Source organism: Grampus griseus, assembly GCF_964374135.1.
Source record: "Grampus griseus genome assembly, chromosome: 10".
NCBI classification, from domain to species: Eukaryota; Metazoa; Chordata; class Mammalia; order Artiodactyla; family Delphinidae; genus Grampus; species Grampus griseus.
In genome coordinates, this window is record NC_139004.1 from 28,247,685 (window position 1) to 28,264,401 (window position 16,717).

The 16,717-nt window shown below is 41.9% G+C and overlaps 1 protein-coding gene across 1 annotated transcript in view; it reads left to right on the forward strand.

The window, feature by feature from the left end:
• Positions 1–15,419, forward strand: part of TNFRSF21 (TNF receptor superfamily member 21) — a gene marked incomplete at its 5' end in the record, with an annotated part of 64,397 nt that extends 48,978 nt beyond the window's left edge. Inside the window, 2 exons of the mRNA XM_082664615.1 lie at positions 12,459–12,687; positions 14,029–15,419. Of these exons, the coding sequence (XP_082520741.1) occupies positions 12,459–12,687; positions 14,029–14,258 (459 nt within the window). The 3' untranslated portion in view covers positions 14,259–15,419. The remainder of the gene's footprint in view (positions 1–12,458; positions 12,688–14,028) is intronic.
• Between the last annotated feature and the right edge of the window lie 1,298 nt (positions 15,420–16,717).

A 16,717-nucleotide genomic window follows, 5' to 3' on the forward strand; every position in this document is an offset into this window, starting at 1 on the left:
ATAGTATAAAAAAGAAAAGAAAACACACACACACACACCTGAAAACGCAACAGGAATCATCCCTCAGGATGCTGGCCGTTTTATAGGGGGGATGCGTATGTGAGCCAAACTTTAGAATACATTCTGTGAGACTGCCTCATAGAGGACTTGCAGTGGGCTTTTCTTTTTTTCCTGAGACACAGTGTCTCAACATTCAGAAAAGTCTGCGTCTATCAGTTGATGACATTTTCTACCCCTTTAATCCACACCCTTATTGGCTTTCTCAAAATGTGCATTGGAGGGAAATCAGAATCAATATTGTGAAAAGAAGCTTATTTTCTCAATCAATTACCAGTGCTGGATATCATATTTTCTTTTTATTTTAAAGCCAAAACTTATATTCAGAGGAAGCTTAATACCTTTCAGTTTTGGCCTAGCTTCTCCACCCTGTGTTTGTGAGACTGTCTGTTCATCTGTTGTAACCCAAGTTCCAAAAGTACGTACACTTACTGATAAGGAATTGTATCTCAGTCGGCAGTAGGTTTTATTGTACACTAGTTAATTTCAACATTTTAATCGCTTATTCCTCACCAGTTCCTTAGGAGAGACAGCTGTCACTACTGAATTCCTCATTAATTTTTTTTTTTTTTTTACAGAAGGAACTTTGATTTATCCACAGTTGGGCTGAGTCAGGGGGCAAGCTGGAATGACCAACCATTAAATTGGCTTAGGGAAAAAAGTACTAGGGAAAAAGATGGAGGAAAGTTTTTATTTTTATAACCACAACAATAAGTAAGGCTCTTCTGAGAATGATATAAAACACAGAAGGCATACAAGAAAGATTCAACTACTTAACAATATATATACAAGCCAGAAAACACCATATGTAAATCAAAGACAAAATAATAACTGGGAAAGTTGTTTGCAATATAGGGTTAATTTCCTTTAATAATGAAGAGCTTTTGCAAATTAATTAAGAAACCAACCATCCAAAAGCAAAATGGGCAGTCTGTGAACAAGACAGTGCACAGAAAAGAAACACTGAAGGTTCTTAAAGGTATACAGATTTTTATCTATTTATTTATTTTTTACCGTGCTCAAATAAGAAAAATTCAAATTGAAACCTACACTGAGATACAACTTTAACCTTTTAGACTGGCAAAGAGGGAAAGGTATGACACCATTCTTGTACTGTGAAGGGAATAAGGGTGTGTACACCAATGGGTGTGTACATCAGCCCTGCCCCTTCCGAGGGCCATCTGGCGTCTTCTACCTAAGGACGTGTCCATTGACCATGGACATTGACCATGGACAGGAGTACGTCCTACATATATTCTTTTTTTAAATTTATTTAACTTATTTTTGTTTTTGGCTGCATTGGGTCTTCGTTGCTGCACGCAGGCTTTCTCTAGTTGCAGCGAGCGGGGGCTATTCTTCGTTGCGGTGCTTGGGCTTCTCATTGCGGTTGCTTCTCTTGTTGTGGAGCACGGGCTGTAGTCATGCGGGCTCAGTAGTTGTGGCTTGCGGGCTCTAGAGCCCAGGCTCAGTAGTTGTGGCGCGGGGGCTTAGTTGCTCCACGGCATGTGGGATCTTCCCGGACCAGGGCTCAAACCCGTGTCCCCTGCATTGGCAGGCGGATTCTTAACCACTGCGCCACCAGGGAAGCCCTACATATATTGTTTTTTAAAAAAAATTATTTTATTGAAGTATAGCTGGCTTACAATGTTGTGTTAATTTCTACTGTACAGCAAAGTAATTCAATTATACATATATATATACACACATTATTTTTCATATTCTTTTCCATTATGGTTTATCACAGGATACTGAATACAGTTCTCTGTGCTATACAGTAGAACCTTGTTGTTTATCCATTCTCTGTATAATAGCTTGCATCTGCTAATCCCGAACTCCCAATCCTTCCCTTCCTGACCCCATCCTACATATATCCTTATATACATCCCACATGTGTGCAGAGTGATGCAAGTATAAGTATTCATTGTAGTGTCCCTCATTAATAACAAGAGTGGAAGCAACACAAATGCCCTTCAATAGAAAACTGGTTATGTAAGCTGTGGAACATCTATACAGTGTAACAGTATACACTCATCAAAAACAGTGAGTCAGCTCTTTATGTGCTAACCTCAAGAAGTGTTTTTAAACAAAAACGGGCAAGGTACAGGACAGTGTGTTTGTATACCTTAACCCCATATTGTAAAAAAAAATTGTAAAACATGAAAGAGAAGGTCTGGAGTGGGGTGGAGAATATATGTACCTACCAACTGGTATAAGTTTAGACAATGTCTGGAAGAACACACAGGGAATTGGTAACAGTTAACACTGGGGGGGTAGGTACGGAGAAGCTAAAGTCAGGGTTTAGTGAGGGGGAAGTAGTTTCAGGGTCCCCTTTTGTACCTGTGGCATTGTGTACCATGTATAGTCTAATTCTAGTGGCATGAATCCAATTAATGATTTTACTAAACAACACTAATTTAATCAAATTTGGGACGTTCAGAAAACTTGAGTCACAAAGGTCGGCTTGAGCCTTCTTATTTCAAGGTCATGCATTTCCTGTGAAATTATTTTCTATCCTCCATACTTTTTAAAAAAACATTCTAAAGGCTTTATTTAGCACCAGGTAGGCTATTTCATTATAACAGTTGTTAACTTCAAGACAGCCATTAAAATAACTTACTGGCAGCTACTGAAGGCCCCTTGGACCAGTATCTCAGTCTGGGGTTGGGTGGATAAATACTGTAAGATTAATGTACCCCAAATAAAGGGTCAAAGCTACTGTACAGTAAGTGTCTGTACATAGCTTAAGTACACAGGTGCCTTGCAAACTTGAAATGCACAAGACCTCCTTTTATATAGTTGCATACTTCTATCTTGTCTTAAGGCAAGCTTATGATTCTTACAACCTTTTTTCATGATTAGAATTGTCCAAAGGCTTTTTTGTGGGAAAGGCTTCCTAATAGGTCTCATTGAGTGAAGTTTACGAAAACCCGAGGCATTTCCAACAGCACAATCTTCTCCTATAATGGTGGGGCCCCCTGACTTATCTCTCCTCACTTCCTTTTTTGAGAAAGCTAGCCAGTGAGTCAGCTCAGGGCTGCAACATTACGGTTGATGTCAGCAGCCTGGACTGCTTGGCAGACACATGTGCCAGCAGCTGGTGGCCAGGCCCTCCTCTCCTCCCTCCGGAGCCAGCTGGTTCTTACCAGTTTTGGCAGCTTTGCACAGCACTGCTTGTGGCTTCCTGTGGCTGCCCCCTCGCCCCGCCGTGCACCTAGTCCTCTTGCTAGGCAAGGATTGGCCACCAACCACACCTTGGCTTAAACGTGGGTGGATTTGAAATGAACTCTTAGACATGATCAGAATTAGCAGATGACATATATACACAAGACTCTGACAACTGCCTTGATTGGGGCTTGAGATACTTAAAGGAGAACCCAGCCATGGCCAGCTCGCCTGGGCTAATGTTTAAATGGAATCTTAAGTAAGGTTGCAGTTGAAGCAAAATTCTTGAATTATCCTGTGCTTGGACAGATGTAGGGGGCGTGCAGGGTGTCTTTTAAAATAATTCCCCAGTGGTTTGGGCAGTTTTTGGTCACGTGAATCCTGTGAGCTTCCTGAGGGTGGGTGACTTGGTTCTGCAGGTGCTGCTGTTGGCTTGCAGCTTACCTGGGCAGTGCATAGCTCAGTGTTCACTCAGCTCTGTTGCCTCTGTAGTCTAGCTCAGGGGTTCCCAGGGAAGCTGAACAGGGCATCTTGGCATTGTACTCCTGTTCCTGCTTCCATCCCGTGACCTCCAGTGAACCCAGGGAGATCTAGACAGCATAACGCTGCAGTGTCCGCTTGCCAGTTGATGATTTACGTTTAAGTGTTAGCACTGTTCCCTACTTATGCAATGGAAGCCCCTCTGTGCTTCCCTTTCCTGTGTTCTGGGCTGGGCCGGAGAAGAAAGAAGGAAGGTCAACAAAAGACTAAATAATCAGAAGCCTAGGAAAAGTTTGGGGAATTTCTGTCTTCAGGTTATTTGGCCCTTAGCCTTCTTGTTAATTTATTTATTGTCCTAACTTTCAAAAATAAGACTTAGGAAACAAAGAAAAGTTAAAACACAGTACAACAAACACCCAGAACCTACCACCTAGATTCAACAATTATATTTTGACATCTTTGCTTTATCTATATATGTGTGTATATATTTCCAGTCCATATTCCTGTTTCTAAGACTTCCCTCCAAATTTCTTATAAATGATAACCCTTCTTTTAAAGGTTTAGGAATCAGCGTCTTCTCAATTTCCTCTTAAGTTTTTTCTTTTTGTTTGCAAAAAATTTTGCTGAGTAAATTTGGGTCGTTCTTCTTAAGACCCCTTTCTCTGGGTTGGATTGAACAAGAATTCACACTCGGAAGAATAATTAAAGTCTGTCCCCTATCAGCTGGAACTTTAAAGAAACCCTCCTATTTTCCCCCTTTTCTGTTGGAGGCGGTGTATTTGTTTTATTTTTTTGAGGGAGAAATCCTCGTATACAGGTATTCTTTAGTATCTGAACTTAGGAATTGAATAGATTCAGGTACATGTTTTGTGATAGGGCTGGTAACCAGCATTATCTGAACCCTCATGTAGATCTGAAGTCCTGGAACCACATAGCTTTGGATGACAAAGCGTTTCTTATCATCCGAAATCCTGTTCTCTCAAGGTAGGAACTACATAGATCCAGATATCAAGAGATATTTGTATAGCAAGGAGGAAAGTGCTCGTTTTTATCAGAGCCCAATCTTACATACCTACATGGACCTATGGGAGGTCATGAAATCTAATTTGATCTTGATTACACGGGCAGCTGGGAGAATGGGGGAACAAGCTTCAGATAATATCATCATCCTTAAATAGCTGTAGTCATGTCTTTATTTGTGACTGTAATTCCTTTGAGATAAACCTTTAGTGGAAATTGAATTTGTGTTTTTTTAAATAGTCACTGGTCTGTTGGGATCGGAAATATTTTCTAATAGAAAACAGTTATTGGCCACAGTTGAAGTGTCTGGTTATTTACATAGTCTCTCATCTTTATCTATTTTTTTAATTTTAATATCTTTATTGGAGTATAATTGCTTTACAGTGTTGTGTTAGTTTCTGCTGTACAACAAAGTGAATCATCTCTACGTGTACATATATCCCCATATCCCCTCCCTCTTGAGCCTCCCTCCCACCCCCCATCCCACCACCTAGGTGGTCACAAAGCATCGAGCTGATCTCCCTGTGCTATGCAGCAGCTTCCCACTAGCCATCCATTTTATATTTGGTAGTGTATATATGCCAATGCTACCTTCTCACTTCGTCCCAGCTTCCTTTTCCCCCCACCTGTGTCCTCAAGTCCATTCTCTACATCTGCGTCTTTATTCCTGCCCTGACACTAGGTTCATCAGTACCGTTTTTTAGATTCCATGCATGTGCATTAGCATACGGTATTTGTTTTTCTCTTTCTGACTTACTTCACTCTGTATGACAGACTCTAGGTCCATCTACCTCATTACAAATATCTCAATTTTGTTGCTTTTTATGGTTGAGTAATATTCCATTGTATATATGTGCCCCATATTCTTTATCCATTCGTCTGTCGATGGACATTTAGGTTGCTTCCATGTCCTGGCTCTTGTAAATAGAGCTGCAGTGAACACTGTGGTACATGAGTCTTTCTGAATTATGGTTTTCTCAGGGTATATGCCCAGTAGTGGGATTGCTGGGTCATATGGTAGTTCTATTTTCAGTTTTTTAAGGAACCTCCATACTGTTCTCCATAGTGGCTGTATCAATTTACATTCCCACCAACAGTGCAAGAGTGTTCCCTCTTCTCCACACCCTTTCCAGCATCTATTGTTTGTAGATTAATTGATGATGGCCATTCTGACCGGTGTGAGGTGATACCTCATTGTGGTTTTGATTTGCATTCCTCTAATGATTAGTGATGTTGAGCATCTTTTCATGTGTTTGTTGGCAATCTGTATGTCTTAGAAATGTCTGTTTAGGTCTTCCACCCATTTTTGGATTGGGTTGTTTGTTTTTTTGATATTGAGTTGCATGAGCTGCTTGTATATTTTGGTGACTAATCCTTTGTCAGTTGCTTCATTTTCAAATGACTTCACCCATTCTGAGGGTTGTCCTTTCGTCTGGTTTATGGTTTCCTTTGCTGTGCAAAAGCTTTTAAGTTTCATTACATAATCTCTCATCTTTATCTCAGGGCAGTCATCCAGCTGAGGTTCAAGATCTGCCACTGAGTTACAGGTCCTTGCAGACTGTATGGGCCAGGGCAGCCCCTTGTGGTCATGTGATGTCTTTATATTGAGTTTACAGGGTTTGTCAATTTCTGTAACTGCAGTGGGTCCAGACAGGGAAGTGACATGACTCAGCAAAGAGGATTACTTGGAAACTAGACCACGTCTGATCTTGAGTCCTGGCTTCTGTGATCTTGGGCAGGTTACTTAAACCTCTTAAAGCCACAGTTTTCTCATCTGTAAAATGGAGCTAATAAGAGCTACCTTAACATCAAATGGATTCCATATATTTCATGCTGAGTTGTTTAGCAGAGTACTGATGATGGCTTATGTTTTAAAGCCCCTTTTTGTTTACTGGATCTGAGTAACAAGCCGGTCAACTCAGATGGAATAGCAATTAGTTTCCGTTGAATTTAGCAAATGGGTTTTCGAAAACCATCATTAAAGTGACAGAAGTTTTCACAAATGTAACATAAGAATTCTTCCTTCTTTCTAAGTGTTGGATGAGGTCTGGAGGGAAAGTTCAGTAGGAAGGTGATTTTTAATTGCAAGGTGCTTTCTTCTTGAGTCTATCAGACATATCTGGCTACAGAGGGGAGAGAAAAGGATCTTGTGGAATCTGATTGAGTGATGCCAGGAACCAAGGGGTTAAGTTGAACCATTTTAGCAGATTGGCAAGGGGCATCAGGGCTGGGTAATTAAGGCTTCATTTCAGGGGATCACTGATGCATCAAAGTTGTTAATTAGTTTTATGAAAACAAATTGTGCAACCACAGGGAGATTGTAATTAGGTAGTAATTGAAAATAACTCAGTGGTAAACCTTAGTTGAGGAACCAGTGGAAGTAACTTGGAAGGAGAAAGGGAGTTGGGGTCTGTAGGTGGGGAGTGGGGAGAATGAAAGAGCCATAGTGAGACAAACAATAAGACAATTTGAAGAGAGATGACCTAGAGTAACCTTCTTCTTTTAGAAATGAGGAAACAGATCTGAAAAGGGGTGTGGTTTTTCTAAGACCACACAGCTAGTTAGTGGTAGATTTCCTTTCTTCCTTTGCCATGATGTTCCAGGATTGTCATCACTTCGAGTTTTAGGAGTTGACTATGAAGATCATGAAACACGCTGAAAAGAAGGCTTCTGGGGCTGGAGTCTTCCACCCCTGCCTGTTTGCAGAGTATCCTCAGAAATGCTGCTCCATCATAGGAGAGAAGCAAAGTCGTCTCACACTCTTGTTTCACTTATATGCCACCCTCGACATGGCAATGGCTTCAGCGTCCACGGCTCCACCATCCCCAGGGCTGGAGAAACATTTCAGCCTTCCACAGTGTGTCATCCTCGGAAAGCCCAGTCAACAGGGAAGTGCATTTTGTTTGATGTTAAAAGAGGAGAGTTATTTTATTTTATTTTAATTTTATATTGGAGTATAGTTGATGTATGATGTTGTGTTAGTTTCAGGTATACAGCAAAGTCATTCAGTTATACATATACATCCATCCATTGTTTTTCAGATTCTTTTCCCATATAGGTTATTACAGAATATTGAGTAGAGTTTCCTGTGCTATATGGTAGGTCCTTGTTGATTATCTGTTTTATCTATAGTAGTGTATATTTGTTAAGAGGAGAGTTATTTTTGAGGTTCAGTTTCAGGTTGTGATTTGATTGTGCACCCAAAGCGGGCATGTCAGTGTGGGGAGCTGGTTGAGGGAGGAGTGGACAGTTGCAAGGACACAGCTGGAAATGGCTCTTTCCAGTACAACCCAGGACAAGTTATATCATTGTTCTCACCGATACTGCTCAAACCTCTGTAGCCCAGAGGCATTCAAGCCCACGAATTTTAATCAATAGCTTGTTTACCTAATCCCTTTGCATGGTTCCTCATACTCAGTGGTTCTGGGAATCTGGAAAGGAAAATAGTCAGGTCAGCAATGGAGTTTTAGGTATGACTCAGCTGACCTGTAAGGTGAACCACTTATCTCTCTTTTCTTATCAGTTTAGACCAATAAATACAGTACCTGGAAGGACAGAGTGTGTTTGTATGGAAACTAATCAGGAGGACATTTGGGGCTCATTTGGCCAAAATAAATTTCATGGTCTTGAAGTTCATACAATAGACTCGTACTGATTTGGGTTACTTAGGGAGCTCTCCCCTCAGGATCCTTGCCTTCTCCCCCTTTTTGGTCTGTCTTACTGTCTCACCCTGATTTCTCAAATGAGTCTTCTAAGTTAGCACGGTTACAACATGGCTATAGAGCAAAAAGAACTCTACTTTTCAAGTTTCTCCAAAGGGACTTCAGATATCTGGTGGATCCATTGCCTTCACTGGCCAAGTTTTCCCAGAGGCCTTTCGTTTAAGTCTTACTATTTGCTTCACCACAGTAAGTTGGGAGGAGTGTTGTCCTTCTGTGCCTGTGAATGCTTAAAAAAAGTAAAGAGAGGAGCTCAGCCAAGTAGATGATTTTCCAACTGTCCCGTTCCTTGGCTACCAATATAAATAAGAGCTGTTGCGGCCACATTTTCCAATTAACAGAGGGAAAATATACTTATCAGTGGTGACTGCTTTTAAAAATAACATTTATTGTTTTTCTAATTATAAAAGTTAATATGGCCCTGTAGAGAATTGGGGAAGCTTAAAGGAGAAAAAGGAATAAATTCATCCACTCAGGATCTCTTTTGTGACTGTCTTGATAAGTTTATGTTCAAATCTTTTCCAAGAGGATACAACCTGCTTCTGTGGACATCTAGCTTTCTTGTTTAGAGCGTTTGTCTTCTCTTTTAGTATCTGAATCTTATTATAAGTGCTCTTTATTTGCTCTAAACTCAATACTGAACCGTGAACTTTCTGAACTAAGGAAATAAAGAATTAATTTATTCCACACATCCTGAGGCTTCAATTTCTTATTAGAGAAGTCACAGGTAACACAATGCTTGAGTTGCAGTGCTGCAAAACAATTTTTTTTTTTTTTTTTTGGTGGTACGCGGGCCTCTCACTGTTGCGGCCTCTCCTGTTGCGGAGCACAGGCTCCGGACGCGCAGGCTCAGCGGCCGTGGCTCACGGGCCCAGCCGCTCCGTGGCATGTGGGATCTTTCCGGACCAGGGCACGAACCCGTGTCCCCTGCATCGGCAGGCGGACTCTCAACCACTGCGCCACCAGGGAAGCCCTGCAAAACAATTTTGATGGATATTGTCAATAGTAAGGTAAAGGGAGGAAAGAAGTAAGTTTCTAGGGGCAATTTTTTTTTTCCTTCTAGGAAAAAAATGCAAGTAACTTTAGAGAAATCTGCAATGCAACCAGCTACTGTGTATCCTGTACATAGTGACAGATATCTATGCTTGGTAGAGGAATAGATTTTCTAGAAAGATGCTTGTCAAATGGTCTCTGGCTTTAGCTGTGGTTGTGAGCTCCATTGTGGAGCTTCTAAAACCATTCCTAGCGGCATTTTCCCATTCACTTGACTCACTGTTAATGATCGGACAGCATCAATTCAGCATTCTGCCTTCCAAATTATGTTAGAAGTCATGTACTTAATTTCCACTGATAATATCCTTTGGCAAAATTGGGGGGAATATTAAATATTGAAAGTTTTGAACTGAGTTCAGGAAATAGGTGGGTGGATTTCTTAGGCTGTTGGCATGTGATTTGTGGACAGGAATTTCTTTTTTTAAGCAAGAACAGTGCACTATATTGACTGGCCGGGTCATCCAATGTACTGTCCCTGAGAACCAGAGCGTAGACAAGTGTTCTTTGTCTAATCGAGTGAATAAAAAACATGTTTTGGCATGAATGGCCATGTGCATTTTCAGGGAGGAGGGGCACATGCATGCCAGGGCCTAATGAATTCAAATCTTAAAAACGTATCCATAAAACTTGTCTGTGGATCAGAAGGGGGCTGGTAGGAATGCGTGATATCCAAGCCTTAAGACTGCACTGGAAGCAGAAGCAGGATGTGGGTGGTTGTACAAGGGAAAAATGCTGTTGGAACATTAGATGTGCCGTGTCAGAGACCTTCAGAATCTGCACAGTTGCAAGAATTTCTCAGGCTGTAAAGCTTGTAAAAGAGGCAGTTGTGCTTTGCTTTGTGCGTTTCACAACTGGTGAATGTCATCCTTTGAAACAAGGGGCAATGTCTTCCTGATTGAGGAGCTTGAAAATGTTTCTCTTGACAAGTGGGAGTCTAGTCATGAGGTTTCTAATGAGCGGTGATTAACAGCTCCGGGAAGAGTGCACATCACTGTCTGCACCCTGCCCCGTGTCATCTGGCCACCTGGCTCCCAGATTTCCCTCTGTGCCAGAAGAACCAATAAAAATATAAGTCAACCGACTAGGAGATGCCACCAGTGTCTGCCAGATTTCTAGGGTATGGTGTCAAATGACAGGGGCAACTAGAGATGTCCAGCTGGCCTGAGTTGAGCACTGACTTTCTCCCCGGGTTTGTGTGCCGTCTCTGGGCCGTAGTCATTTCACCTGCAAAACGGGGTGATACCACTCATCACTTACGCTTATCTCCACTGTGCACCCTGGTACAAGCCATGATTACACGTCACCTGCCCGCTCACTGTAGCAGCATCCTAACTAGTCTTCCTGTGTTGATTCTTACCTCCCTAAAATCCAGCCTCCATGCACCAGCCAGAGCGGTCATGATGCTCACTGTCTCCATCTGAAACCATCTTGTTTGCTTGCTTTCTTGTTATCTTCTCTCTGATCCCTGCCCTGGAATGCAAGCTTCACGGTCTCCCTTACATCCTGAAGAGCCTATCCATTGGCTCCAGCGGGGTGGTTCTCCCTCTCTCCTTCCAGCCGCTTTTGCTCTGGTGTTCTCCTGTTCTCATTTTTTTCAAGCAGTTTTATTTACTTCCTGAGCTAGCTTGAAATGGGAATCAGGAAACAGAGGGTTTAGTTTTAGTTCTGCCACTTCCTGGCTGGGTGCCCTAAAGACAGTCACTTACCTTCTCTGGGCCTGTCTCCTTACTTGTAAAGAGAGGGTGTATTTGTTTGCAAGGGCTGCTATAATAAACTACCACAGACTGGGAAGCTTAAACATCAGAAGTGTATTTTCTCACAATTCTGGAGACCAGAAGTTTGAGGTAAAGCTGTCAGCAGGGTTGATTCTCCTGGGCGTGTCGAAGATGGCCATCTTCTCCCTGTGTCTTCAACATGGCTTCCCCTCTGTGTGTCTGTGTCCTAATCTATTCTTATAAGGACATTAGTCATATTGGATGAGGGCCCAGGTGTACCTTAGTTACATCTTTAAAGGCCCTATCTCCAAATATAGTCATGTTCTGAGGTCCAAGGAGTTATGAGTTCAACATACGAATTTTGGGTGCACATAATTCATCCTGAAACAGAGAGGAATATGCTGGATGATATCTAAGACCATTTCCAGCAGGTACGAAATTATATTTTTGTTGGACATCTTCCTCCTCACTTTCTTGCCCAGTTTCACTCCTATGAGGTAACAGCTTGGTGCGTATGCCTCCTAATTTTTAATGTTCACACATATCCTCTCGTACATTTTGAAGGGTGTGTGTGTGTGTGTGTGTGTGTGTGTGCGTGTGTGTGTATCTAGCAATAATGTAAGTGATGGACTGTCAAAATGGGAGAAGTTATCCACAAAATACTAAATGGAACCCAAAAAAAGCATCCAAGAAGGGATTTTAATTTCATTTTTTTCTATAATTTTTTAATTTAAAAATTATTTCTATCTTTATTTTTTATTTTAAAAATTGAAGTATAGTTGATTTAGAATCTTGTGTTAGTTTCTGATGTACACCAAAGTGATGCAGTTATTCACATATGTGTATATTCTTTTTCAGATGCTTTCCATTTGGTTTCTATAATTTTTTTTTTTTTTTTTTTTTTGGCTGCATTGGGTCTTTGTCGCTGCGCGCGGGCTTTCTCTAGTTGCGATGAGCCGGGGCTACTCTTTGTTGCGGCGCGCGGGCTTCTCATTGCGGTGGCTTCTCTTGTTGCGGAGCATGGGCTCTAGGCACGTGGGCTCAGTAGTTGCAGCTCGTGGAATCTAGAGCGCAGGCTCAGTAGTTGTGGCACACGGGCTTAGTTGCTCCGCGGCATGTGGGATTTTCCCGGACCAGGGCTCGAGCCGTGTCCCCTGCAATGGCAGGCGGATTCTTAATCACTGCGCCACCAGGGAAGTCCCAGTTTCTATAATCTTTGAAGTATATAATTCAAAATGGTTTCTTTCCACAGCTGGAAACTGACAAGCTGGCTCTCCCGAGGAGCCCCAGCCCGCTTAGCACGAGCCCGGTCGCCAGCCCCAACCCGAAACTTGAGAATTCCACGCTTCTGACGGTGGAGCCCTCCCCGCTGGATAAGAACAAGGGCTTCTTCGTGGACGAGTCCGAGCCCCTCCTTCGCTGCGACTCCACGTCCAGCGGCTCCTCGGCGCTGAGCAGGACCGGATCCTTTATAACCAAAGGTACGGATGGTTCAGACCCACATTCATTCTTCAGCCTCCCCTCAAAGAGCCCGTGGCATCTCTCCCTCCATCAGTTCCCCATTCCAGTAGGGGCTGGGTCATCTAAATGACCTGCCCTGGACTCCGAGGTGAGGCTGGCCTGCGCGAAACGACGTCATTAGCCAGTCGGGACCTGCCTAGAAAATCTTTATAGCCCCGACTGTCTGGCCGGGAGCCTGTGTCCAGGAGTATCGGTCACCCTTGATCCTCATGATGCTATCGAGTGTGTGTTTCGGGGAAGGTCTGATAACGTGTGGTCTGGCAGGTTTTATTTGTGTGTGTGCAAATTATTTACTAGGCTTGCAGAATCCAGGGATTTAAAGTATAACTTATCTTGAGAGAGTCTGGGGTAGAGGTTTTAGTGACTGAAATTAAATTTCGCTCTGTTAAGCTTGGTTGCAAATAACAATGTTTTAAACATCATGGGTTGGTACTTTCGGTAAATAATTTGCCACTTGCAGTTTTGAATAGCAGGGTAGGGAATTAGCATGTACACTATACTGATGACAGGTTTTTGTTAGGAATTTCCTAGTTCGGGTAACACCGGTTATATTGTACCGAAAGGGGTATATTTTATGTTGTTTTTTATATATTTATAAAATAATTCTATTTCACATATTTATATTTTATACTTTATATATTCATATATCTCTATACTTATAAAGATTTATATTTTAGTTTATAATTTATGTTACATATTATATTTTAGAGAATACATCTTATAAATGGTAGTAGAAGTTATAGTTCCTCACTCCATTGTAAGATATGACCCAAGAAACAATATTTTCTTATTTATGTGCTTTTGCTCTAAGCAGTTTAATTTTAAAATATGACAATGTAATTAGGAAGTCAGATAAGCCGATTATTGACTTGGAATGTTTGAGGGGAAAGGCTGGGCTCATATCTTTGCTTACTAACATGTTACAGATGGGGAAAGTAGTGACGTTTTGTTTTTGTTTCTGTTTTTTTAAAGTTTCTTTAAGTATTTCAGCATTCTCCTGAGTTTTAGGAGAGCTTCGGAGACGTCATTTGAGTCTAGGCAAACGTCATGTTCCATCAACAACGCATTCAAGCAGATGAGCAGATCCTTGTCTGATCTCTGTTACGCACATCTTGTTTGTTATCTTACGTGCCACGTCGGTAAAAACCACGGTGGTGTTTAAAAATGTGCCTGAGCTTCGCTGCCTCACCTTGCAGGGTGGGATGGGGACAGCCTGGGGAGAGGGTCGCTGTCACCGTAGCTCTCCTCCGTCCCCCAATACAGTCCCGTTACAGCTGTCCCGTCTCCTCTCCTCCCTGCAGAAAAGAAGGACACAGTGCTGCGACAGGTGCGCCTGGACCCCTGCGACTTGCAGCCTATTTTTGATGACATGCTCCACATCCTGAATCCCGAGGAGCTGCGGGTGATTGAAGAGATTCCTCAGGCCGAGGACAAGCTGGACCGGCTGTTTGAGATCATTGGAGTCAAGAGCCAGGAAGCCAGCCAGACCCTCCTGGACTCTGTTTATAGCCATCTTCCCGACCTGTTGTAGAACACGAGGAATACTGCACTCTGGAAATTACTCAATTTAGTGGCAGGGTGGCGTTTTTATTCTTATTTTTTTTTTAATTTTTGTTTTTTGGTGTGTGTGTGTGTGTGTGTGTGCGCGTGCGCGTGTGTGTGTTTAACAGAGTATATGGCCAGTGTTTTGAGTTCATTCTTTCTTTTTAAAAACCCTCCTGGGAAGTTAGCATATAAGCCTTTTCAACTGTTTCAGAATATCCACCACTGAAGTTTTTTTAGGTTCCATATTTTCTCTGTCTTGCCTTTGTCTGTATTCTCAAAATTGTTCTGTGCACTTTAAATTCACTTAATGTATCACAAATACAGTGTGGCTTTTCCCACACACTGGATTATGAGGCTCTTAACTTCTTAAAAGTGTCATAGCATCTTGTGAATGCTATAAGCCGTCTTCATGTCTCAACATTCACATCTGCTTTATTATTATTATTACTATTTTATTATTTGCCATTTATGAATTTTCTTAAGGGTTCAAGAAACGTAAGACCCCACTGAGTTACTGTAACGCAATTAGATCTTGAAGTACCTTTTTAACATGCCTCGTTGGGTAGTTCATATTTATGGCTGAAACTTGACCACACTGTTGCTGATTGTATGGTCTTCACCTGGACACCGTGTTGAATGCTTGATTACGTGTGCTCCCCTTACGCTATTCTGCTCTGGGCTGGAGACATGAGATCCTCACAAGCCATCATGACTTGCTATTTGAGTGGCTTGACAACTGGGCCACCAAGGAACTTCAACTTTTAGAGATTGAGCTGTTCTGGAACATATTGCTGCACTTTGGAAAGTCACAATTGAAGTGCTGGTGACAAATGACACCTTTTCCAAAGGGAATTTGTCCAGCTTTGCTTTACAAGATGTCTTGTTTTTTATACACACATAGTCGATAGGTCTGGTCTGCCCTCAGGGCCTCGGTCTTGGGGGGTTTCCTTCATTCAATCACTTTAGTTAAAAATGGCTGCAGCTTTAAGAACTCTTGTCTGATCTATTTGCAACTCTGCTCCCATTTATACACGTGCTCTTTGATGCTTAGTTGCTGAATTCTAATGCAAAGGTGGTGTGGACTCCCTTTGTGTGGGTGGGGTTTGTGGGTAGTGGTGAGGGACTGATATCAGAAAACTGCCTTCAAGTGTACTAATTTATTAATAAATATTAGGTGTTTGTTACTTGAGTAGTTGAGTGTATTTAATCCTTGCCTTGTTCGTGTGCTCATGTTATAATTCTTTGATTAGTCTCTTGGAAAAGTGTATTCTAAAACCTGAGCATTTCTAATCTGTGAACCATGCACAGTAGCGAAGGTTTGTGTTTGGAAAAGTACCTAGAGATTCATAGAGAAGGGCTTGCAAGCATTGAGGATGAACAAGCATTTCCTAGTTTATTGGGGGCAAATCCGAGGCTCCTGCTTTTGAGATTGTCTCTGCTTTAAGAAATGAGGATTTGGAGGTGGAGAGGGATAAATGCTGGCTAGGCTTTGGATTATATTCTTCTTAACTCAGTTCCATCTTGGAAATTAATACTCATGGGTGGGTCTATGTAAGTTCATGGGCCTGTCTACACAAGTTCATAGGCTTCTATATGAAACCTTATTGCCCCTGATTAACTTCAGGGGGCTTTCTTGGCAGTATGGCAGGGTAGCATCTTATGTTGGTGGGCTATATTACATCATATTTTATCTATTCTGTTATATTTTATATTTCATTGCTTATCTCCCTTAGTTTGGGAACCCTGGCTCCACAGAATTCCCACAGCCAGAACCCTTTGAGGGTTCAGCAACTTTGAGTTCCTCTTTCAGGGAGAAATGGGAAGTAGATACCCTGTCTGAACACTTTGACACCCATGTCAGTGACATGAAAGGGGTTTTCTGGTTTTGTCCGCTTCCATGTGACTGGTTTCTAGAGCGCCATCCTGGGATTTGGTTTCATGGTTCTCGGGCCAAGTTTCCTTTCCTCTTTGTCACCAGAAGATAGAAACTCTTCACAAAAGGAAAACAACCCGGAATGGGTCCTGGATGGTGTGGAGGAGACAGATTTTTTTGTTTCTCAGAGGATTTCAGGACTGCCACTTATTTTATGTGGGGTTGAGAACATCATAAATGATGAATCAGCGTTAACGGTAATTTGTAAATTATTCATAGCTTGGAGATGCTTTTATTAATCTTTTACCAGCTTTATACTTTACAAGGTACTTTTCATATTATGTTATTGAATCCTCACAACTATCCTATAAGACAGGGACTATAATTTGTGCCCATTTTATAGATGAAAAATAGCCTTATTTTAAAGGCTAAGGAACTTGCTTAAGGGCCAACAGCAGAGTTGTAGAGATCAGACTTGAATCTGAACCCAAGACTGTTTATTCAGGACTGTTTATCCAGAACTCTTTTGTCAGGCTGAAACAGTGGACACAGAGATCATGGTGATAACATTT